Source organism: Bos grunniens, chromosome 5 (assembly GCF_055505025.1).
Source record: "Bos grunniens cultivar Pamir isolate PY7600 chromosome 5, Bosgru_T2T1.0, whole genome shotgun sequence".
NCBI lineage: Eukaryota > Metazoa > Chordata > Mammalia > Artiodactyla > Bovidae > Bos > Bos grunniens.
This window is the reverse complement of record NC_141169.1, coordinates 86,108,963-86,133,457: the sequence shown is the minus strand read 5'-3', so window position 1 is coordinate 86,133,457 and position 24,495 is coordinate 86,108,963. Positions and strand designations below refer to the sequence as shown.

At 41.9% G+C, this 24,495-nt stretch overlaps 1 protein-coding gene and 1 long non-coding RNA gene across 6 annotated transcripts in view; one reads left to right on the top strand and one right to left on the bottom strand.

The window, feature by feature from the left end:
- Positions 1 to 24,495, bottom strand: part of BCAT1 (branched chain amino acid transaminase 1) — a 118,488-nt gene that overhangs the window by 71,679 nt on the left and 22,314 nt on the right. The window contains exons 1-2 of one of the 5 annotated variants that reach the window (XM_086401742.1): positions 5,054 to 5,415; positions 3,871 to 3,942 (exon numbers count right to left, since the gene is read on the bottom strand). In XM_086401742.1, the coding sequence (XP_086257868.1) occupies positions 3,871 to 3,942; positions 5,054 to 5,269 (288 nt within the window). In that variant the 5' untranslated portion in view covers positions 5,270 to 5,415. Of the gene's footprint in view, positions 1 to 3,870; positions 3,943 to 4,015; positions 5,416 to 24,495 lie in introns of those variants that run through there. The other 4 variants (XM_086401740.1, XM_086401741.1, XM_086401739.1 and 1 more) reach the window with 4 other exon arrangements.
- On the top strand, positions 7,795 to 19,316 carry LOC147372567 (uncharacterized). The gene is made up of 4 exons (XR_015164190.1): positions 7,795 to 7,914; positions 16,216 to 16,303; positions 18,896 to 18,973; positions 19,251 to 19,316. It is a non-coding gene; the product is annotated as an uncharacterized LOC147372567 (long non-coding RNA).

Genomic DNA, 24,495 nt, shown 5'->3' with positions numbered 1-24,495 from the left:
GTGTACACATTAGCCCAGCGCACAGCGCCTCAGCACTTAGGAATTCTTGTTTATACGCCTTTGTCTAACATGGGAATAGACAGAAGGACTAAAACTCGGCTGCAGATACCTTCCCACTCTCACCTCTTTTTTTCCATTATTTCTTGCACATGTAAAATTGAACATAAGGCACCTCCAGCTTATCTCAACTCCCTCCCTTCTTCCTCCAGCATTAAGTGTGGAAACCAGAACCCCTACCCAACCCAGTAGTCTGGGGTGTCCTCAGCTTTCCACCACCAACCACTTGCCTTACCCATTTCTCATGCAACCCTTTGATATAGACAGCTCACTCTCCCAAGTGCTTGGTTTCCTCTATAAAGTCCCTTGGATTGATTTAAACAATTGGGAAAGAGAGTCATTTCTCTTGATCATATTGGCCTCTCTCGTTTAGCACAGTATCATATCAAATATGTTTGACTAATTCTGTTCTAAACCTGGATTGATCTTCATGGTTTTGGATATCTTAACATAATACACTGCTATAGGAAAAACAAAACTGAAAACAAAAACCTGTACTTACTATAAATCATAAAAGTCCTTTCTGTTGTCATGATTTCAAACCCTTACAGAGTCAACTTGAATAATAATCTGGGCCTAGAATATACTTTTCTGAATCCTCTCTTCAAAATACTTCTAAGACCACCCATAATGGGTGGGACTCACTGTTAATGGCAAAGCCTTTTTTATGTTTTTAAGTTCAACTAGTGCTACTGTAATAATTTGCTAATACTAGTTAAGTTGCTTGAAATCAAAAATAAATGATTATATTGCTAGGTATTAGTTTCCTTTCAGTAACTACTACATCTTCTTGTAAGACATGTAATTTGTTAATGAAGTGAATTGCAACCCTCTAACATTCTGATTTGTACACGAGGATTGCTCCCATATGCAGCTTTGTAAAATAGCACACTAAGAGGTGCCTTCAGAATTTCATCAAGAACTCCAATTCTCCTTCACTGACAAAAATTTCTGCAATTCTGGAAACTAAAAATAACAGCTGTTAACCTGAATGCAAAAAGAAATTACCTAAGAAAACTAAATATAAACAACGAGGTGATACAGTTGAATGAAATTCAAAATTAAGCAAGCAACATGCAGGTGTGTGACTGGTTTGAGTAGATGTGAAGTACAGTTCAAAGAGGAAAAGAGCACTCATGTAAAAGAAACAAATTTTCTGCACAATTTTTATCAGAGTTCTTTAGAAGCCATCTTTTTCCTATAGTTCCTTTCTAAAGATGAATAAAATAACAATATTTGTAACATGTTATTTCCTCCTTCATGATTACTCTGTCTCTTCCTAATGCTCCAACGTTCTCCAGTGATTTCAAAGTCAGGATGTCTCATAACATACGCTTGTGGAAAAATTTGTAAGGCCACAATGACTGGTCTGTGAAACAACATGAAATATGACAAAAATAGGGCATATTAAAAAACAACCATTTCTTGACACAAAATGTGTGGTTGGGGAACCATTTGCTCTGAGATGGGGAAGCATGCACCAGGCTACTGCAACTAGGTTAAGAGCTCCTGAGGGCTATTATTAGCTCTGAATTCAAGCAACATCCAATTGCCATCAGTACTTCTGAGTTGGCACTTAAACTTTCAAAGGCTGTCTCTGGATTACAACTGTCAGGACTTCCCAAGCAAGAATACTGGAATGCATTGCCATTTCCTCCTCCAGGGGATCTTCTGGATTCAGGTATCAAACCTGTGTCATTTGCGTCTCCTGCATTGGCAGGCAGATTCTTTACCACTGTGCCACCTGGGAAGCCCTTAGAAATTGCGTAACTTTAAAACAAGCACATCTGTCTTGCTCTAGTTGGAAAGCCATGGGTGCTACATTTGTTATCATTTAGAGACACTTTTTAAAAATCTAATAAGGAAGTTGTACGGATGAGAGAGTTAGGGCTGTGGAGAGAATTTGGGCTGCGGAAGCAAAGGGAAGGGGAAGAAACAGACAGTTGATCTCCTTGAAACGAAGATAACCTTGGAGTCCACAGAAAGATTCCCTAGGATTTCCCAGTAATAAGGGACCTCATTACCGGACTCTCGGAAAATGGTTTCTTTACTTTAAAATTACTGTATCAACATGTATATGTATGAATGAGTCCTTTTGCAGTCCACCTGAAACTATCACAGCATTGTTAATTGGTTATACTCCAATGTAAAATAAAAAGTTAAAAAAAAAATAAAACGACTGTATCAAAATGGGAGAAAGGATACAATATGAAAACTACCCAAGAGAGATCAAAAGGCAATTTAAAGTTATAAATGAGGTGATCAAGAAGGAAATAGAAAAAGTCCAAAGCCAACATGGTCCTGTAATATCCACCATTTTTTTGCCCCACAAATTACCGGTTTCATTTTTCATTTGCCTCATCACATTGCACTGTGAATTCAACCACAATTACCACTGATGTTTTGATATGCAAATACATAAGCACAGAATATCAGTGGGCTTCCCTGATAGCTCAGTTGGTAAAGAATCCGTCTGCAATGCAGGAGACCCTGGTTGGATTCCTGGGTTGGGAAGATCCCCTGGAGAAGAGAAAGGCTTCCCATTCCGGTATTGTGGCCTGGAGAATATCAATACACTCCCCTTAACTAAAATCTAAAGTATAGAAATTTAAATTAACAAAGAGAAGATTATTTACATGATGAATTAACCCTTCACTTTGCAAACAATTCTTCTATGTATAAAAGTATAAAAGCCTTTTGGGAAATTTTTTCATTAATCTATAGTCTGTGAGGAATTTACTATATAAGATGACCCTTAGAGATTATCAAGTAAGAATCCTTTTTATTTCATTCTTTCAAGGATCCATATCTCAACATCTAAGTCCCTAAAATGTATTAGAACTTAGTCTTCATAGACTAGCAGCGTATATCTATCTACTGTTGGGTTAGAGGACACTATCTTTAAAGGACAAGGAATAACACGAACAAATAAATTCACAAACGTTTTAGTAAGGAAATTACTATTATCATATTTTGATTTTTTAAAAATCCTGAGAGTAGAGATCTTACATTAAATTTATCTTTGGATTTCTAATGCCAAGCACAATCCCCAGCACATAGTAAGAGCTGGGTATGTGTGAAATTGATGAGCAAGTCTCATTCGTCTCTGAACCCTGCCAGGATGTGAGATCATTAGGACACTCTGTGCTATGGATGACAATTGACAGTGACTGAAACAGGCAGAAGAGCAGAAGGAGGAAAAAAGAAAAGCCACGGAGGAAAAAATCTCCATGGCCTGGAGGAGTCGGGAATAGGTGGAGATAATGAATTAAGGAGAAAATGATAATAAACCTTACATTTATGTTCTTATGATTTTTAAAATACTTTACAAGATTCTTTCTCTCTTGCTTCTCACTATTCCTCTGTGAAGTACAAGGTTATTTAATATATAAACCCCAGAATTTAGAGAGAAATGAAGGAAATACAACCTTTTTTTTTTTTTTTAACTGTAAAATGTTAGGTGCTGCTTAAAGAGGAAACAAATGAGTTTAGCTTTTTCCACAAACAGGGTGAAGGGTTAAAAGTATTATATAATAAGATAAACCTCAAGGTGAAAGTCACGAACTGGTTATTTCCCAAGAAAACTTTTATAATTCATGAAATAAGCAATTAACTGCCCGGTAATTTTATACGACTGTCCTACACTGCTCCCCATATGACTTTTTCCCCAGAAGAGTGGAATTTAAAATGCATGGCAGGTTATTTCAATTATTGTATAAACCTGTGCGCGGAGAAAACTGCCCCAAATCTCAACAAGAAATGGCTGTATTCAACTGAACTGCTGTTTCACTTAGCCTCTGGCAAGTAACTTACCTTGAAAGTCTCCACCATCTCTTTGGATCCGCCTTCTCCGGTACCTTCTGCGGAGCATCCATTATTGCAATCCTTAAAGAAGAATTAAATCCATTAATTAAAACTAGGTGTCTCACTGGGGTCTGGGGTAATCAATATCACTCACCATCACACCCTTCGCTGCTCTCGGGTCTGGTCCCCAAGCAAACAGGAAAAGGAGAATCAAACACCCAGGCACCAGCCCCAAAGAAGAGCGTCCTGCGAGAGCTGTCCTTCTCTTTCTGCCCTGTCGGAGGTCGCGGCTGTTTTTGTCCTCCACCGCTGGCTTCGAGCAGACTGATTAAATTCCTGGTTCGCCCTGAAGCGCCAGGGTTCACCAGCAAAGAACAAGAAAGTAATTGTCTCCCTTTTATCCGAGGAAATAGTCTAGATTAGGGCTTAAAGCCATTAACAGAGAAATCTCCTGGGCGCACTCAGCCTCGTGGTCTTGTCGATCACGGGCGCACAATAGCAAGCCTGGAAAAGCGATGGGGACCAGAGTGAACCATTTTCTCCACGGGTAGGGTCCTCCAATGCAGGCTCAAGGACACTCGTTAAGGACAGAACTCATGGAATGAGGGAGTAAAATTTTAAAAACACTTAAGGACGCAATGGAAACAGGTCGAACAGGAAAAGGTACTGACTTTCAAAAAAAAAAACAAACCTAATCTGCTACATCACTAAGGAAGAGAGGAAGAAAAGGATTCAGGGAGGCAAAAGGCTACGGGCAAAATATTTTGGGGTGGCGAAGGCACGCAGGATGTGGCTGTCAGTTCTGGCAGCCCAGAAATTCCTTTCCCTCTGCTCCCCCGCCCCACCCCCGCCGCCCCCACCTCTTCCACCAAAGCGGATTCCATAGCGACCCTCACGTTCCCGGTGGCTGTCCGCGCCTCGCTCCGGAGCAGGTCACCGGCGGGACTTTTAGATCTGGCTGGCGGGGGCCTCTCCGAGGCGTTCGCAGACTGGGACTCTAGATTTGAGGCAGGGATGGGGAAAGAGGAGACTCCCGGATGGAGACAGAATGGTGGTGCAAGGCGAGGCAGGATGGTGCGGGAAACAGCAGCTGCGCGCCCGGCCAGGCCCGTGGACTTCCGAGAGCCTGGGGTCCGATCTGCCCCACCCCTATTCCTACTCCCACCCCCGCGAAAGCCTGTGGTCTGGGTACCTGAGGGACGAAGGCCGCGGCGGCGGGGGGCGGGCTGGCCATGGGGAGCCTTCCGGGGCGCGCGGCAGCGGAGAGCGGCGGCGACACGCTGCGCCCGGCTCCACGAGAAAGCGGGCGGAGCGGCCAAGCCCCAGCGCACGCACCGCGCGGAACCGGCCGCCACCGCCCGGGTGCCCCGGCCACCAGGCGCAGGGAACAGCGTAGCCCCTCCATCATCCCTGGGGGAGAAACTGATCCTCCAGACGGGAAACTCCAAGCCTTAGTCCCAGCCCCCAGGGCACGAGAGTGCAGGAGCGCCTTTCCGCGAGCAGGCACTGAGCAAGCATCCTTATTTACCAAACAACGCCACGGTGGGCCCTCTGCCCGGGGGGAGCCACCTGTGGTAAATTAATTTTCTTTAGGACAGATTTTCCTTTGACAAACCCACAAAAGGCAGTTTCTGCTTCCCTCCGCCTCTCCTGCCCAGAGAGCTTACAACTGGGATTGCCAGTTGTGCCTGGACGGTTATCTGCCACTGACCCCCAAAACTGAAGGAGAACGTGAACCCAGGCTTTGGATTTCACCACCAACCAAGTCGGATTTGCAAACTTGGGGTGTTAAACTTTTTTCTGCTCAAAGACCTCAAGGCCACTTAGACCCACTTACGACCCCTCCACCCCCATCCATCGGTTTCAGGCAAAGTAGACCACGAGCTCCTAACCAAGCGGCTTTGACAGTTTTTTGTTGTAGGCGTGTGATAAAAACATTTAGAAACTGAGCTGGGAAAGTGACATCGGAAAAGGAAAAGGAAGAATGTAATGGCTATTGTCTGCTGTGTGCTCCTGGAGCAATGTCAGATTAAATTATGAGCCTTTCTGGGCTTTTAAAGGAATAGGAAGTGGTGACTTGTGCTGATTTGATCTTAGAAAGTGGGAGGGTGGTTAAGGAAATGGCAACCCACTCCAGTGTTCTTGCCTGGAGAATCCCAGGGCCGGGGGAGCCTCGTGGGCTGCTGTCTATGGGGTCGCAGAGAGTCAGACATGACTGAAGCGACTTAAGAGCAGCAGCAGCAAAGTCAATATAGCTGTAATCTTATCGCCCAGAAATTGCATATACTTCTCCCTTCCTCTCTCCCCTCCGTACTAGACATAGAAAAGCCTCTTAGGCTGGGGTGGAGCCCTAACAGGTCACATGTCACTGGCAACCAGTCTCTTGTTAAACAGATGTAAAATTGAACAATTGAAAGAAAATACAGATTAAGTATACTCAAGTATACTTTTGAACAATTAAGAGAAAATATAGATTAAGTATATGCAAGAATATTTGTGAACTATTGAAAGAAAATACAAATTAAGTGTACTCCTACCCCAAGCATAAAAATAAGAAACGCTTAGTTGAAGAGTTTCAAACAACTTATTTGCATTCAAAAGTCTGGTTTAAATGTGTATGGGGATTCCCAGGTGCCTGAGCAGTAAAGAACCTGCCTGCCAATGCAGGAACCACAGGAGACTGGGAGTCTATTCCTGGGTCCAGAGATGGGGAAGATTCCCTGGAGAATGAAATGGTAACCCACTCCAGTATCCTTGCCTGGAGAATCCCATGGACAGAGGAGCCTGGTAGGCTACAGCCCATAGGGTCACAAAGAGTTGGACATCACTGAGCAACTGAGCACAAATGTCTATACCTTACTATTCATTCAATTATTTTATAGGTTATTATTTTATAGGTAGATACTAAACAGCTCTGATTTCCTTGCCATTTTAACGAATGACCTGTAAGTAACCATTAAGGACCTGTAAACCCTCCCTATTCAGCCAAGAAAGCCTGTATCATACATGAATGATGTTATTAAAAAATTACTACAGGGCCCCCCTGACTTTTCCTCTTTCCTCCCCTTCAGAGCCAGACTCTGGTGGGAAAGCACCATCTTTATTAACTGCTGCTACTTCCTTCCCTTTCAAGTGACTATAATTTGACTTCTGTTCAATTATTCCACCTAAGCAAGGTTCCTAATAGCCTTCATTTTGCTCAACCCAATGGTTTTGCTTCATGAGCATTTTTATGGCTCCACCTATATGCTGATGACTCCTAAATACTATTTTTTTTCAGTCCGCCTCTCTTGTGAGCAGTAATGTGCTTACAATCAAAAGTCTAAAATATTCATTAAGTGTGTAACATTTGTGCCTGCACTGGGCTAAGTGCTGGATATGCAGGGTGAGCACACCTCCATCCTGTTATATACCATTGTCTCCAGTCAAATAGAAAAATGTTACTTGTGTTTAAAAGTGTTAACTAATCCCTGCAAATGTGAAAATGCATATGTGGCTAGTGCTACCTGTGCTTAAGAGCCTCTAATGATGAAATGTAACTGACCTAGAAAAGTCCGGCAAGGAATCCTTGAGGAAAGATTTGGATAAAAAAATTCACTACAGGAAGAAAGGATGAAGAGCGTCAGGGATGAAAGTGAGTTCCAGCCAGAAAGGACATCTCTAAAAAGGAAAGGAATGTGGAGCTTACAAAAGAGGGTGGGCTTCCCTGGTGGCTCAGTGGGAAAGAATTCTCCTGCCAATGCAGGAGATAGATACTGACTCAGTCCCTGATCTGAGAAGATCCCACATGACTAAGAGGAACTAAACCTGCATGCCACAATTATTGAGCCTGTGCTCTAGAGCCCTCAAGCTGCCACTACTGAAGCCCACACGCCTTAAAGCCCATGTTCCACAAGAAGAGAAGCCACCGCAGTGAGAAACTCAAGCACGGCAACTAAAGAGTAGCCTCTGCAACTAGAGAAAAGCCCTTGCAGCAACGAAGATCCAGCACAGCCAAAAAAAAAAAAAAAGATGAGAGCTGGAGAAGACATCCGAGGAGGTGATCCAGCTAAGGTGAGACTGGGAGGGCAGGCAAAAAGCCAACCAGGTAGTGGCCTTTGGTAGTGCCTTAGAGAGTTTGTTGTTCAGTTGCCTAGTCATGTCTGACTCTTTGTGACCCCATGGACTGTAGCATACCAGGCCTCTCTGTCTCTCACCACCTCTCGAAATTTGCCCAAGTTTGTGTCCATAGCAGGGGTGATGCGATCCAGCCATCTCATCCTCTGATGCCCACTTTTCCTTCTGCCCTCAATCTTTCCCAACATCAGGGACTTTTCCAATGAGTCAGCTGCTCGTTATCAGATGACCAAAATACTGGAGTTTCAGCTCCAACATCAGTCCTTCCAATGAGTATTCAGGGTTGATTTCCCTAAGATTGACTGGTTTGATTCCCTAAATGTCCAAGGGGCTCTCAGTTCAGTTCAGTGCAGTAGGTCAGTCATGTCCGACTCTTTGCGACCCCATGGACTGCAGCACGCCAGGTTTCCCTGTCCATCACCAACTCCGGGAGTTTATTCAAACTCATGTCCATTGAGTCGGTGATGCCATCCAACCATCTCATCCTCTGTCGTCCCCTTCTTATCCTGCCCTCAATCTTTCCCAGCATCAGGGTCTTTTCAAATGAGTCGGTTCTTCATATCAGGTGGCCAAAGTATTGGAGTTTCAGCCTCAACATCAGTCCTTCCAATGAATATTCAGGACTGATTTCCTTTAGGATTGATGGGTTGGATCTCCTTGCAGTCCAAGGGACTCTCAAGAGTCTTCTCCAACATCACAGTTCAGAAGTATCAATTCTTTGGCGCTCAGCTTTCTTTATACTCCAACTCTCACATCCATACATGACTACTGGAAAAATCATAGCTTTGACTAGACAGACATCTGTTGGCAAAATAATGTCTCTGCTTTTTAATATGCTGTCTGCAGCTGCTGCTAAGTCGCCTCAGTTGTGTCCAACTCTGTGGGACCCCATAGATGGCAGCCCACCATGCTTTCCCGTCCTTGGGATTCTCCAGGCAAGAACACTGGAGTGGGTTGCCATTTCCTTCTCCAATGCATGAAAGTGAAAAGTGAAAGTGAAGTCGCTCAGTCATGTCCAACTCTCAGCGACCCCATGGACTTGCAGCCTACCAGGCTCCTCTGTCCATGGGTTTTCCGGGCAAGAGTACTGGAGTGGGTTGCCATTGCCTTCTCTGAATATGCTGTCTAGGTTGGTCATAACTTTTCTTTCAAGGAGCAAGCATCTTTTAATTACATGGCTGCAGTCACAATCTGCAGTGATTTTGGAGCCCCCTCAAATAAAGTCTCTCACTGTTTCCATTGTTTCCCCATCTATTTGCCATGAAGTGATGGGACCAGATGCCATTATGTTGAGTTTTAAGCCAACTTTTTCACTCTCCTCTTTCACTTTCATCAAGAGGCTCTTTAGTTCTTCTTCATTTTCTGCCATAACTGGTGTCATCTGCATATCTGAGGTTATTGAAATTTCTCCTGGCAATCTTGATTCTAGCTTGTGCTTCATCCAGCCCTGTATTTCTCATGATGTACTCTGCATATAAGTTAAATAAGCAGGGTGACAATATACAGCCTTGATGTACTATTTGGAAACAGTCTGTTCCATGTCCAGTGCTAACTGTTGCTTCTTGACCTGCATACAGATTTCTTAGGAGACAAGTAAGGTAGTCTGGTATTCCCATCTCTTTAAGAATTTTCCATAGTTTGTTGAGATCCACACAGTCAAAGACTTTGGCATACTCAATAAAGCAGAAGTAGATGTTTTTTTGGAACTCTTTTGCTTTTTCAATGATCTAACGGATGATGGGCTTCCCTCATAGCTCAGTTGGTAAGAATCTGCCTGCAGTGCAGGAGATGCAGGTTCGATTCCTGGGTCAGGAAGATCCCCTGGAGAAGGAAATGGCAACCCACTCCAGTATTCTTGCCTGGAGAATCCCATGGACAGAGGAGCCTGGCAGGCTACAGTCCATGGGGTCACAAGAGTCAGGCATGACTTAGCAACTAAACCACCACCACCAGCAGATGTTGGCAATTTGATTTCTAGTTCCTCTAGCTTTTCTAAATCCAGCTTAAACATCTGGAAGTTCACAGTTCATGTACCGTTGAAGCCTGGCTTGGAGAATTTTGAGCATTACTTTGCTAGCATGTGAGATGAGTGCCATTGTGCAGTAGTTTGAACATTCTTTGGCATTGCCCTTCTTTGGGATTAGAATGAAAACTGATCTTTTCCAGTCCTGTGGCCACTGCTGAGTATTCCAAATTTGCTGGCATACTGAGTGCAGCACTTTCACAGCATCATCTTTTAGGATTTGAAATAGCTCAACTAGAATTCCATCACCTCCACTAGCTTTATTCGTAGTGATGCTTCCTAAGGCCCACTTGACTTCTCATTCCAGGATGTCTGGCTCGAGGTGAGTGATCACACCATCATCTTATCTGGGTCATTGTAACACATCAGTATGCTAAATGACACACCCGCAGGTGCCATGACCGTAAGCATCAAAAGTGGATGGTGGTCCCATTCCTGAAAATCCTCACCCCTTCCCAAAAAAAGCTGGAATTACTCCTCCCACTCATTAGCCTATGAAATTTTTATTGTTGTTCAGTTGCTAAGTCGTGTCCAACTCTTTGTGACCCCACGGACTGCAACACACCAGGAGTCCCTGTCCTTCACTATCTCCTGGACTTTGGTCAAAAATGTGATCCAACCATCTCATCTTCTGTGTTCCGCTTCTCCTCCTGCCCTCAATCTTTCCCAGCACTAGGGTCCTTTTCCAATGAGTTGGCTCTTCACATCAGGTGACCAAAGCATTGGAGCTTCAGCATCAGTCCTTCCAGTGAATATTCAGGACTGATTTCCTCTAGGATTGACTGGTTTGAGTCCCTTGGAAGAGTCTTCTTCAACACCACAGTTCAAAAGCATCAATTCTTCAGTGCTCAGACTTCTTTATGGTCCAACTCTCACATCTGTACATGACTACTGGAAAAACCATGGCTTTGACTATACAGACCTTTGTCAGCAAAGTGATGTCTCTGCTTTTTAATATGCTGTCTAGTTTTGCCATAGTTTACCTTCCAAGGAGCAAGTGTCTTTTTAATTTCAAGGCTGCAGTCGCTGTGCACAGTGATTTTGGAGCCCAAGAAAATGAAAGTACCCACCCCTATAAAACCTGATGACCCCATACCCTGGCACCTCTCTAGCCTTCTGAGATGGCCCACACTCTGTCTACAGAGTGTGTTTCTTCCTTGTATAAACCTTCTTTCACTTTACTATGGCTCACTCTTGAGTTCTTTCTCATGTGAAGCCAAGAACTCAGACTTGGCAGCCGTCTGAGGCACTCAGATGTGACCCGCGAAGTGACCATCCTCTCACACCCCACTCTCTTCCCTGAAACAGTTCCTTTCTCAGATTACTTAATAGCACTTCCTTGGGGAAAGATCCTTGAGCCCTGTCTAGGCTACATGGACCCCTCTGCTATTTATTTCTACAGAATTCTTTCCATTACAAAATAACTGTCATGCTTTATTTTAATTATTTGATTAAAGTTACTCTACTTTTAAGGATGGGAAAGTGTGTCTATTTTGTTTGCTTGGCAATCTCCCCTCAACCAATGCCAGGCACACAAATGAGACTTAACTATCTGTTGAATTGCAGCTCTCAAATTTTTTAAAAGTATGTCTTTAATATATTTTGAAATTTTAGCTACTAAAGTTTACAAATGTAACAGGGCTCTAGATCTAGGCTTCTTTCTCCATAAAACTGTTTAAAATCTTTCTCCCTCCTTTTCCTCTCTTCTCTTCCACTATTTCATCTCTTCTCTTAACCAGCCATCCTATAGGCTTTCAACGTATTATGCCTTTTAAGGGATTGGATCGCCTTCCAATCTGATGATGGAAACGTTCTGTCTCTGTGCCAAGTCATGTGTGGATATTGAATAGTTGAAATGTGGTCAGTGTGCCTAAGGAATTGAAGTTTTAATTTTGCTTAATTTTCATTCATTTGCATTTCATTTAAATAGCCATGTGTGGCTCTGGTCTTAGTGCAGTTTGGGAGCATTGTAACACGTTTGATCACAGCTGAGGGTTGGTATCCTGGCTTTATCATTTATCAGCTCTATGATCTTGAACAAATGACTAACCTCTTTTGAGTTTGAAAAAAGCTATTTTTTAAAAAGCTATCCTTTTTCATTTTAAATTTATTTTTAGGAACACTGGGTCTTCATTGCTGTGCATGCACTGTTCTCCATTTTCAGCAAGCAGAGGCTGATCTTCATTGGGTTGCATATCATTCTTCTCCCCCAGCTTCTCTCCATCACTGCCCCTCTCTTCTGGCCACAGTCTCACAAGAGATCCCCCCACCCGCTCCTTTCTTGACCTCCCATCTCCTCCCTGCTTTCCTACATCCACCATGCTGTCATCAAAGTGCTTGCTCTGAAAAGCTTTTTCTAAACCAGTCACTCCCCAATTCAAAACCATAATGATATCTGCTACAAGTAGAGCCAGTTACATTGTTCTGGGTACTTTGTAACCCAGTGAAGACCTGCTGGGGCCTTCTAGAGAGAGACCCCTCCCCCATATTCTCTGCTTTAGCTCCTCTCTGAAGTACCTAGATAATCGTATCTAATGCATATGTCAAGTTGTTTTACAGAGGCTAAAACCACCACCAAATGGGAGAAGTTAATAATTGACAATCATAAGCATGTAGTCCCCAGACCTATCGGTTCCTAAAGACTGATGCTGTGAACCCCTATTACTATTACTTCACTATCAATCCATCATTACTATGCACCAGCTGATCACATAGACTTGAACATCCCTCGGTCACCTGGACTTTAAAAATGTTTTGCTGAAACCCACCAGGGAACTTGGGTGCTTTGAGCACTAGCTGTCCTGGACTCCTTGCCTAGCTGGTGCCCTGTAATAAACATTGAACTTTCCTTCACCACAAGCTGGTGTCAGTAGACTGACTTTATCGTACATGGGCCAGTGGACCCAAATGTGGTTCTGGAACACTTTGGGTACACATTTTCTCAGCTAGTATTCCAAACAGCCCCCTTCACCCCTCTCCCCTACACACCGCCACAGGTTCTACTTTCTGATTTTCAGTGATTCAGAGACATTACTTAAATTTCTCAGGATGAAACAGCTGTTAGTTAAGTCAATTTGTCCTCAAGGTTGTGATCTCACCTACAAGTCTGTCTTGTTCCAGTGGCTCCAGGTTTTATGACCGTAAACCCATCGGTAAAAATTGCAGCATGTGTGATAGGCTGTGTTTTCCAAATATTAGCCACTGCATTTTCTCCCATGCATATGCTCTTCTGCTCAACCCCATCAAGCAGTGGAGTTTTCCCCCTACCCTTCTGAATTTGTGACTGTTTTTAACCAATAGAGTAGGACAGAAATAGAAATGATGCTGCTCCTGTTTTAGGCATGTACTGTAACTGGCCTGGAATCTTCTGCATCTTCCTCTTGGAAGGTGCTTGGGACTCCCGCACCTGGTACCCTGCCACCATGCTGTAAGAAGCCCAAATAAGGGAGAAGCCGCATATAGGCTCACTAATCAACAGTCCCAAATGAGCTCCCAGCCAGCATCCAGCATCAGCTGTCAGCTGTGGGAGTTGTCATCTTGAGCATCCAGCCTGTTGAGCATTCAGATGACCGAAACCACATGAGAAACCTCAGGTTAAAACTACTCGATTGCATGGAGGTCCAACCAGTCTATCCTAGGGGAAGTCAGTCCTGAACGTTCATTGGAAGGAGTGATGCTTAAGTAAAAAAAAAAAAAAAAAACTACTCTGCTCTTCTTGAAGCAACTACAGAAGATGGACCATCATCCTTCAGGTTCCCATAAGAATATGGGAGTAAAATCTCTGAGGGAGGGATGAAACAGGAGGGAAGAGGGCAGGGTCCAACTTTTGAAAGAATGACATAGCTCAAGGACACAACATAAAATGTTTAGAATCAAATGGATCCAAGATGGCAGACAAGTCAACTTGACTTGATCCTCAACCAGCAAGCTAAATGACACACCCAGAGGTGACATGACAGTTTCAAGGCATGTCCAAAGACCAGAAAGTGGGTGGTGGCCCAATTCCTGGAAATCTCCATCCCTTCCCCAAAATCATTGGAATAATCCTCCCACTTATTAGCCTATGAAATTACCCAACCCGTAAAAGCTAACCACACTATATTTTGAGGCTGCTGCACTCGCCCTTTGCAAACTACTCTGCTGTTATAGACTTAGAGAACAAACTTATGCTTACTAGGGGGGAAGGGTAGAGAAGAAGCATAGTTAGTTTGAGATTGACAGGTACACACTGCTATATTTAAAATGGATAACCAACAAGGATGGATTGTATAGCACAGGGAACTCTACTCAATATTATGTAACAACCTAAATGGGAAAAGAATTTGAAGAAGAATAGATATATGTATATGTATAAGTGAATCACTTTGTTGTACATCTGAAATGAATATATTGTTAATCAATTATACTCCAATATAAAATAAAAAGTTAAAAAAAAAAAAAAAGCCTTACTCTGAGCCCAGATAATCTACTGCTGCTGCTAAGTCGCTTCAGTCGTGTCCGACTCTGTGCGACCCCATAAACGGTAGCCCACCAGGCTCCCCCGTCCCTGGGATTCTCCAGGCAAGAACACTGGAGTGGGTTGCCATTTCCTTCTCCAATGCGTGAAAGTGAAGTCGCTCAGTCGTGTCCAACTCTTAGCGACCCCATGGACTTCAGCCTACCAGGCTCCTCTGCCCATGGGATTTTCCAGGCAAGAGTACTGGAGTGGGTTGCCATTGCCTTCTCCAAGATAATCTACAGACTGTGGTAAAACATTTTAAGCCACAGAGTTGTGGGGTAATTGGTTATACAGCAGTGTTAACCAAAACAGCATGCAAGCCTAACATATATTTATATAGTTATTTATGAAAATAACTTAATACATAATGTCATACACAAAAATAGGGATAAAAAGATGAGATAAACATGAAATAATTAGCATTTTAAAATATTTTCTGAATTATGGTTGTTTTCTTATACTATCCTTGGTTAAAGGCCAAATATACAGAAGGGCTAAGTAATCAATAATGACAGTTGATAGAATTCCCTTTCAAATAGTCTTCTTGATGATACCACAATTTTGTGCTCCACTGTTTGTTAATTCTGATTAAATCGTCAAAATTTCTATCTTGGAATATGGATAATGGAAAAGTTGTAATAAGAATTGGAAAAATCATGCTATTTTGATTTTGCTATTTCCTTATTTTTCTATCACTAATACTTTATTATTTTTTTTAAATTTAACTATGGTAGTTAGTGTTAGTCACCCAGTCATGTCTGACTCTTTGTGACCCCACGGACTGTGGCCCTCCAGACTCCTCTGTCCACAGAACTCTCCAGACAAGCATACTGAAGTGGGTTGCCATTTCCTACTCCAGGGCATTTTCCTGACCCAGGGATCGAAACTGAGTCTCCCTCATTGCAGGTAGATTTTTTACCATCTGAGTTGATTTATTAAAATATTGTGTTAGCTTCAGATATACAGTCTCAGATTCTTTTCCATTATAAATTATTTCAAGATATTGAATATAGTTTCTATGTTGTATAGTAAACCTTTGTTGTTTATTTTATATATGGTAGGGTGTATCTGTTAATCCTGGAATCCTAATTTATCCCTCCCCCTTCCTTTCCACTGTGGTAGCCATAAGTTTGATTTCTATGTCTGTGAGTCAGTTTCTGTTTTGTAAATAGGTTGATTTGTATTATTTTTTAGATTCCATATATAAGTGATATTATATAATCTTTGTCTTTCTCTGTCTGACTTACTTCATTTAGTAAGAAAATCTCTAGATTCATCCATGTTGCTGCACATGACAAGCTTTTGTTCTTTCTATGACTAATATTCCATTATATATATATATATATATATATATATATATATATATATAATATTCCATTATATATATCTCCACAACTTTTTAAATCAATTGTCTGTTGATGGGCACTTGAGTTGTTTCCATGTCTTAGCTATTGTAAATAGTGCTGTTATAAACACTGGGGAGCATATATCTTTTCAAATTATTATTTTTTTTAATCTCTTTTGGATATATGCAGGAATGAGGTTGCTGGATCAAATGTAAATCTATTTTCAGTATCTCATGGAAGCTCCATACATTCCCTTCAACAGTATGGGAGGGTTCCCTTCTCTCCACATCCTCTCCAGAATTTATTATTTGTAGACTCTTTGATGACATATGCATTGAATTTTGTTTGTGTTTGTTTTCTTCTGTTTGCAGAAATCTTTTCAAGCTAGTTGTCCCTTTCTCAAGGATCATCAGTGAACACTGGCTGACATAATCTGTCTGCAAAGCCCTTTCAGTTCAGGTCAGTTCAGTCACTCAGTTGTGTACAACTCTTTGCAACCCCGTGGACTGAAGCACGCCAGGCCTCCCTGTCCATCACCAACTCCTGGAGCTTGCCCAAACTCATGTCCATCTAGTCGATGATGCCATCCAACCATCTTATTCTCTGTCATCCCCTTTTCCTCCTGCTTTCAATCCTTCCCAGCATCAGGGTCTTTTCCAATGAGTCAGTTCTTCACATCAGGTGGCCAAAGTATTGGAGCTTCAGCTTCAGCATCAGTCCTTCCAATGAACGTTCAGGACTGATTTCCTTTAGGATTGATGGGTTGGATCTCCTTGCAGTCCAAGGGACTCTCAAGAGTCTTCTCCAACACCACAGTTAAAAAGCATCAATTCTTTGGTGCTCAGCTTTCTTTATGGTCCAACTCTTACATCCATACATGACTACTGGAAAAACCAAAGATTTGACTAGATGGACCTTTGTTGGCAAAGTAATGTCTCTGCTTTTGAATATGCTATCTAGGTTGGTCATAGTTTTTCTTCCAAGGAGCAAGCATCTTTTAATTTCATGTCTGCAGTCACCTTCTGCAGTGTTTTGGAGCCCAAGAAAATAAAGTCAGCCACCGTTTGCACTGTTTCCCCATTTATTTGCCATGGAGTGATGGGACCAGATGCCATGGTCTTTGTTTTTTGAATGTTGAGTTTTAAGCCACCTTTTTCACTCTCCTCTTTCACCTTCATCAAGAGGCTCTTCAGTTCCTCTTCACTTTCTGCCATAAGGGTGGTGTCATCTGCATATCTGAGGTTATTGATATTTCTTCTGGCAATCTTGATTCCAGTTTGTGCTTCATCCTGCCCAGCATTTCGCATGATGTACTCTGCATATAAGTTAAATAAGCAGAGTGACAACAAAATAGCCTTGATGTTCTCCTTTCCCAATTTGGAACCAATCCTTTGTTCCATGTCCACTTGTAACTGTTGCTTCTTGACCTGCATACAGATTTCTCAGGAGGCAGGTAGGGTGGTCTGGCATTCCCATTTCTTTAAGAATTTTCCACAGTTTGTTATGATCCACACAACAAAGCCCCTTAACCTAGCTCATATAAACTGCCAGTCACAACCCACTCTGCTGAAAGAGGGTGAATCCTTGAGGCTACACAGGAGACTCTCCCCCTTCCCTCAGGACACTCACTGCTCAGATGGTGACAGTATGACCATCTGATGGACTAAGTAGAGGGTGCCCATGTCAATCCATGTGAATTAAATATTAGTACAATTTTACTTTTTCCTAGATGTTAGAGAAAACATAATCAATGCTTCTGACACCCCAGTAGTCTCCGTTCACATTCTGGGTGTGCACACTCACTTTAACATCACTGGGCTTGCAGACAGAGCGCAGACCCCTCAGTGGATTCTGCATGTCCTGAAGTTCTTGCTTTCTCGCCCTTCCTGCCCTTTCCCTCACTCTCACTGGCTCTTCTCACTTTCCTTGATACACCGAAGAAACCCCTAGCATGGCAAGTCTCTACACTAGGGTCACCTCGACATACTCTAAGGAGTGACAGGTGGACAGAGAAACAGACACCTAAAGACTCCAGGCAGAAAGATTAGAAATTTCATTTCATGTTTGGAAACAATTACGCTTATAATTTTGCATTTTACAGAAATAGAACCACATATCAACTTCTGAGAGGGATAAATTAATCCTAAATAAATGAGGTTTGCTTTTTAAAATCCAAGGTATTATATCCTGGATTGTTTTAGAGAACATTTTGTTTTCCACCAAAAGCAGCTGCTCCCTTTTTTAAGAGCACAAGTTAATCTACTTTGAGGAAATTAACAGCAGAAAGAAAAGGCCTTGCTTGGACCATGACCAAGGTAGATGTATTAAGTTTTAGTCATGATTGTTAAGTAGTAATTACAGTAGAATCCACAACATACTCCCATTAAGATAAACTACTTTTAATAAATACATAGGTAAATAGGAAAAAATGAGAAGTGGTTGATGATCGACCTAAGCAAAAGATACACAGCAAAGGAAAATTAGGTATTTTGGAGTACAGTGAATGCTTGGAAAAAGTTAATGAAAGTGCTTTTCCTGTGAGTGTAACATATGTTCAAGAAAATACAAAATACTAGCTTCTTTCAGATAAGTCTCTTACTCTAAGAAGTGCCTTTCCCTATCAAAACTGTGAACAGGGAACTTATCACCGCCTACTCTTTGAGATCATTCAGAGTATGAAAGAGAAATGCAAACAAGTGGAATGTGAGGCTGTCAAGCTTTCTCAAGGTGAAAAGGCCAAGGGCATGCCTTGGATATCTGTCATTTACAGCAGGCTTTTTATAAACCTCAAATCCTCTAATTTTAATGTGGAGAGATTAAAAGACAGACGTGTGTGTCTGTCGCCTGGAAAAACAATGGCCTGCTTTCTTCAGTGTTCCTCGCCAGCCCAGATGATTCATTAAACAGAGTCAGGGAATGGAAGAGATAAGGCCCTTCAACAAAAGTTGTCGTTGCTTCTGCTGCCTCGATCTTGAACATGGTCCAAATTCAGACTTTCACTACACACACCAAAACTTCCTGCTCCCTTTTTTTGTTTCCGACATGCAACAGGAACCTAGTTCCCCAACCAGGAATCGAACCCACGTCCCTTGCATTGAACGTGCAAAGTCTTAACCACTGAACTGCCAGGTAAGTTCCAAAACTTCCTGCTTCTAATGCCATTCTCCATTCAGAGTGAAAAACAGCAATAAGACAAAGAAGTGAAGCCCTGCAGTGGGTTTATGGTGACTTAAGGCTAAATGGCTTTATTGACACAATCACTTGAACTGTCCATTGCTTCGTGCTCTTGTGGTTTGCTGGGTGATTTGGAGTGAATGAAAGAAAAGCTTTTCTTTTGTAGCATGGGAGAAGGGCTGTTGTGAGAAGGGAGGTGGGAAAAAGAACTAACAAGCTGCTTGCTTCTCAGATGTTTTCCTGCAGGCAGAACTTAGGAAAGACTTAAATAAATAAAGGCTGAGGATCTGAAAGTCAATCATCTTTGGTGGTGCTTTGGAAAGTCTTCCTGGACCCCCAGTTAGGAGATGCTCGTTTAACCTACATTTATTAGAGCTCTTATGACACTTCACCACAGTCTTCTCTCATCTGGGCAGTGACTTCGCTCTCTTTTGGATTTCCAGTGATTAGTGCACCACCAGGCAACTATGTGAACCTCAAAAAATATTTTCTGAATAAACTGATTGAATGTATAAGTCCACCAGGTTTTTGTTTCAATTTAAAAAATGATATAATGGATGTTAACGAAACTTAGTGTGACAATCAAAAAAAAAAAAAGGACAAATAAGCTGATCTGTTTTACACAAACATGCATATAAGGAGAGAAGGAGAAAAAGAAGAAAACAGATAGCTAAGTAAACTCAATTGTGTTAGCCATTAAAGAATCAAAGATTTTAAAGAGGCTGTTTGTTAAAGCTCCCTGTCATAGATATATTGAATCTTGTAAACCTTTATCTGTTTACAAGATATTTTGCCTATGTCTCCTAACTTCCACAGATTTCTGTATAGAAATGTCCCTTGGAACTTTTTCTGAATCTCAATAAATCAAAAGTTCCAAGTTCATTATAGGATTTTGTTTCAACCTCTAGCTCCCTTATCTAGGAGATCTGTAACCTTGGGCAAATCACCTAATATCTCTAAACCTCACATTAATTTCCTTTTTTTTAAATTTATTTTTAACTGGAGGAAAATTGCTTTACAATATTGTGTTGGTTTCTGCTGTTCAACCACACAAATCAGTCATAATTATAGGTAGATCCCCTCCCTCTTCTTCCTCTCCCCCTTTCCCCCAACCCACCCCCCTACTGCTACTGCTAAGTCACTTCAGTCATATCTGACTCTGTGCGACCCCATAGACGGCAGCCCACCAGGCTCTCCCGTCCCTGGGATTCTCCAGGCAAGAACATCCCTCTAGATCATCACAGAGCGCCAGGCTGGGCTCCCTGTAATACACAGCAACTTCTTACCAGCTATCTATTTTACACACGACAGTAAAACACACACTTCGATGCTACTTTCTCCATATGTCTCACTCTCTCCCTTCCCTCACTGTGTCCAGAAGTCTGTTCTCTACATCTGGGTCCCCATTTTTTTCCCTGCAAATAGGTTCCTCAGTACCATTTTTCTAGATTCCATATATATGCATTAATATATGATATTTGTTTTTCTCTTCCTGACTTACTTCACTCTGTATAACAGGCTCTAGTAAACCTCACATTAATTTCGGAATCTCAGCTACTTTCCCTACAGAGGTAAAAAGGAAATATGTAAGTTAGAGCATTTTGCAAACTTATGAACAGAATATATTATACCTGTTTTTTTTCTAACATAAAGTTATCAAGTTTATAGAGAGACCCTATAACGCAGTCAGAAGGCAAGTAAGACTCTGGAGTAACTTTGCCAGCCAGATTCAGTGGCTCTGCAAGCGCGGTCTAGTTGCTTAACCTTTCTGTGTCTCAGTTTTTCCACTTGTGAAATGCTAATAAATAGAGTTTTCATGAGGACTAAATGAGGTAATTCACGTAAGGCCTGTGTTGGCATACAGTAAGCCCTCACTGTTGGTTATAATTATTATGGTGACAACTCATATTGAATCTTCGTATTTGAGAAAATTTGGCCTCTGTGAAACTGGAATTATTTCTAATTTTAGAGAGATGAAAGGAACCACAGGACTTTCACCTTGCTACAAATAGACCGTGTGGTCTTCACTCAGTCCTGCTGTTTGGCAGAGAAGTGGTAGTTTCACCTCAAATGCCCCTTAAATCCTCTTGGCAAACTGACCACCCTAAGTGGGCAGCACTTCCACCATCGTCCTAAGAGGTCTACCGGCTTTTTAGCCTTCCCTCAGATTATTGGAGCAACACAGAGAAGACCAGTTTTCCATTAATGCTTTAATGCTTGGATTCGGTGCAATTCTCGAGTAAACTAAAAGTTGCTTCAAAAAGCCTGGTTAATTTTTTTCTCTGCTTTTAAAAATTGGTATGGAAGCTCTTTTGCTCTAATGATGACAGTATACATTTTTCCCACTAAACTAAGTCCAATATATGACAGTCTCAATTTACAAAACAGATACAGGCTTTCTACAATGCACAATTTTACCACAGATGGCTTTTAAGTAGCAATTTACTGTGTGCATTTGAGTATGATTAGTTTACAAAATGTAAGTAGATGTTATAAGTTTACAATAATGCACCCATCTACTGTATAAAAATAGGCTCAACAGGAAAGAATTGCACTTCTCATGCCACTCTACCTTCTGCCATAGAAAAAGATGGTTTTAAAGTGTGAGCACATGTATTTTATACTTATATATTTTTAAAATTGAGGTATAATTGACAGATAACATATTAGCTTCAAGTGTACAACATAATGATTCTATATTTGCATGTAGTGTGAAATGATCATCCAGTCCTCTTAACATCTGTCACCATACATAGTTACAGAATTTTTTTTCTTGTGATGAGAACTTTCAAGATCTGCTCTCCTAGCAACTTTCAAGATCTGCTCTCCTAGCAACTTTCAACTATGCAGCACAGTATTGCTGACCACAGCCATCACGCTGTACGTTATATCCACAGTTAGTTTTATAACTGGACGATTGTACCTTTTGACTCCCTTCACTCATTTTGCCCAGCCGCCAACCCATCTCTGGCAACTACCAATCTGTTCTCTGTATCTATGAGCTTGGTTTTGTTTCTTTCTTTCTTTGTTTTTAGATTCTATATATGTGAGTGAGGTTATACAGTATATGTCTTTCATTGTCTGACTCAATTTTACATTGCATAATGCCTTCAAGTTCCATCTATGTTGTTGCAAATGGAAAGTTTTTTTTTTCTTTTGGCTGAATAATATTCCATTGCATATGTATCTGTACATACTACAATTTCTTTATTCACTCTGCTGATGGACACTTGGGTTGCTTCCATGTCTTGGCTATTATAAAGAGTGCTGCAGTGAACATCAGTTCAGTTCAGTTCAGTTCAGTCACTCAGTCATGTCCAATTCTTTGTGACCCCATGAACTGCAGCACGCCAGGCCTCCCTGTCCATCACCAACTCTCGGAGTCTACCCAAACCCATGTCCATCGAGTCGGTGATGCCATCCAGCCATCTCATCTTCTGTCATCCCCTTCTCCTCCTGCCCCCAATCCTTCCCAGCATTAAGGTCTTTTCCAATGAGTCAACTCTTTTCATGAGGTGGTCAAAGTATTGGAGTTTCAACTTCCAACATCAGTCCTTCCAAGGAACACCCAGGACTGATCTCCTTTAGGTTGGAGTGGTTGGATCTTCTCGCAGTCCAAGGAACTCTCAAGAGTCTTCTTCAACACCACAGTTCAAATGCATCAATTCTTCAGCACTCAACTTTCGTCACCGTCCAACTCTCACATCCATACAGGACCCCTGGAAAAACCACAGCCTTGACTAGACAGACCTTTGTTGGCAAAGTAATGTCTCTGCTTTTAAATATGCTATCTAGGTTGGTCATTAGGGGTACATAAATCTTTTCGAGTTAGTGTTTTCATTTTTTTCAGATAAATATCCAGAAGTACAATTGCTGGATCATATTGTAGTTCTATTTTTTAGTTTTTTTAAGGAGCCTCCATAATCTTTTCCCTAGTCTTTGCACTGATTTGCATTCCAATCATCGGTTCATGAGGGTTCCCTTTCATGAGTGTTCCCTTTCTCCAGATTCTCACCCACACTTGTTAATTGATGTCTTTTTGATAATAGCCCTTCTGAAACGTGTGAGGTGATACTGTTACATGGGATACCATTCTCCCAACCATGTACAGAGTGGGTTGAAACAGGAGGAACTGAAAGAGGGGAGACCTTTGGGGAGTGTATTCCACCATCTGGGGCCTAACCCAGAAAAACGTACAATGAATAGTAGAAATTCTGGAGTCTGCAGAACGAGAACTTACTGGATGGCAGACCAGGGAGAAAGAAAAACAGTTTCCACTCTAAAGTCCATCATGTTTTATTTCCCCATCATGTTTTATTTATTTCTTTATTTATTTTTTGAAATGTGTTTTCTGCATGACATAATTTTTTTTTCCCTAGCTGCTCCATGCAGCTTGAAGGATCTTAGTTCCCTGACCAGGACTGAACCCACATCTTTGGCAGTGAAAGCTTGGAGTCCTAACCACTGGACCATTAGGAATTCCCCTACCATGTTTTAAATACAAAGCATTAATGAACAGTTCTTAAGGATGGATGTTCAATATGAGACTGTTCTCAATCTGGAGTTAAAGAACCAAGAGCCAATACTGTTCTGGAATCCTGCCTTTAATGAGTGTGATTTGTGTTTTCCCCGAAAATCAGCTTTCATGCAATGTGGTGGGTGCTTGTGGTGTTGAGGCACGTCACATGCCAGCTGGGATGCATTCTCCGTGGTTTGCTCTCTAGATTGTAAGAGATATAACACACCTTGGAGGTCTCCAGATTATTTAATGAGACATTCAGCAGCATTTCCTTCACTTCTAGGCAACCAAAGCACAAACTCCGTAACAGCTGTAGTTGTAGAGGGAGTGAAGACTTGATGATGTATCCTTAGTACATTGTTTTCATAGTTTCCATTAGTCACAACTTAATCAACTGTAAGCGGCTTCGCAGGTGGCTCAGTGGTGAAAGAATCTGCCTGCAATGCAGGAGACATGGGGACACAGATTCGATCTCTGGGTCTGGAAGATCTCCTGGAGGAGGAAATGGCAACTCCAGTATTTCTGCCTGGAAAATCCCATGCACAGAGCAGCCTGGTGGGGAACAGTTCATGAGGTCGCAAAGAGTCAGACATGACTGAGTGACTGAGCGCACACGCACAATAGACTGTAAAGTTCTCTAAATCCATTCCACGCCCCTTCCTCACTTCTGTAATTTTCTATTGTTAGAATACACAATGCATGCTCACACTACAGATTGCCAGGGGCACATCAAAAGAAAGCATGAGAAAAAAAGAAAAAATAGGAAAGAAAAATTGTCTTAGTTCATTTGGGCTGCTGTAACAAAGCAACAAAACACAGCCTTAAGGTCTTTAAGCCTTAAGGGCAGTTAATAAACAACAAGCATTTATTTCTCACAGTTCTGGAAGCAGGAAGTCCAGGGTCATGGTACCACCATGGCCGGTGAGGGCCTTCTTTGGGGATGCAGACTTTTTGTCCT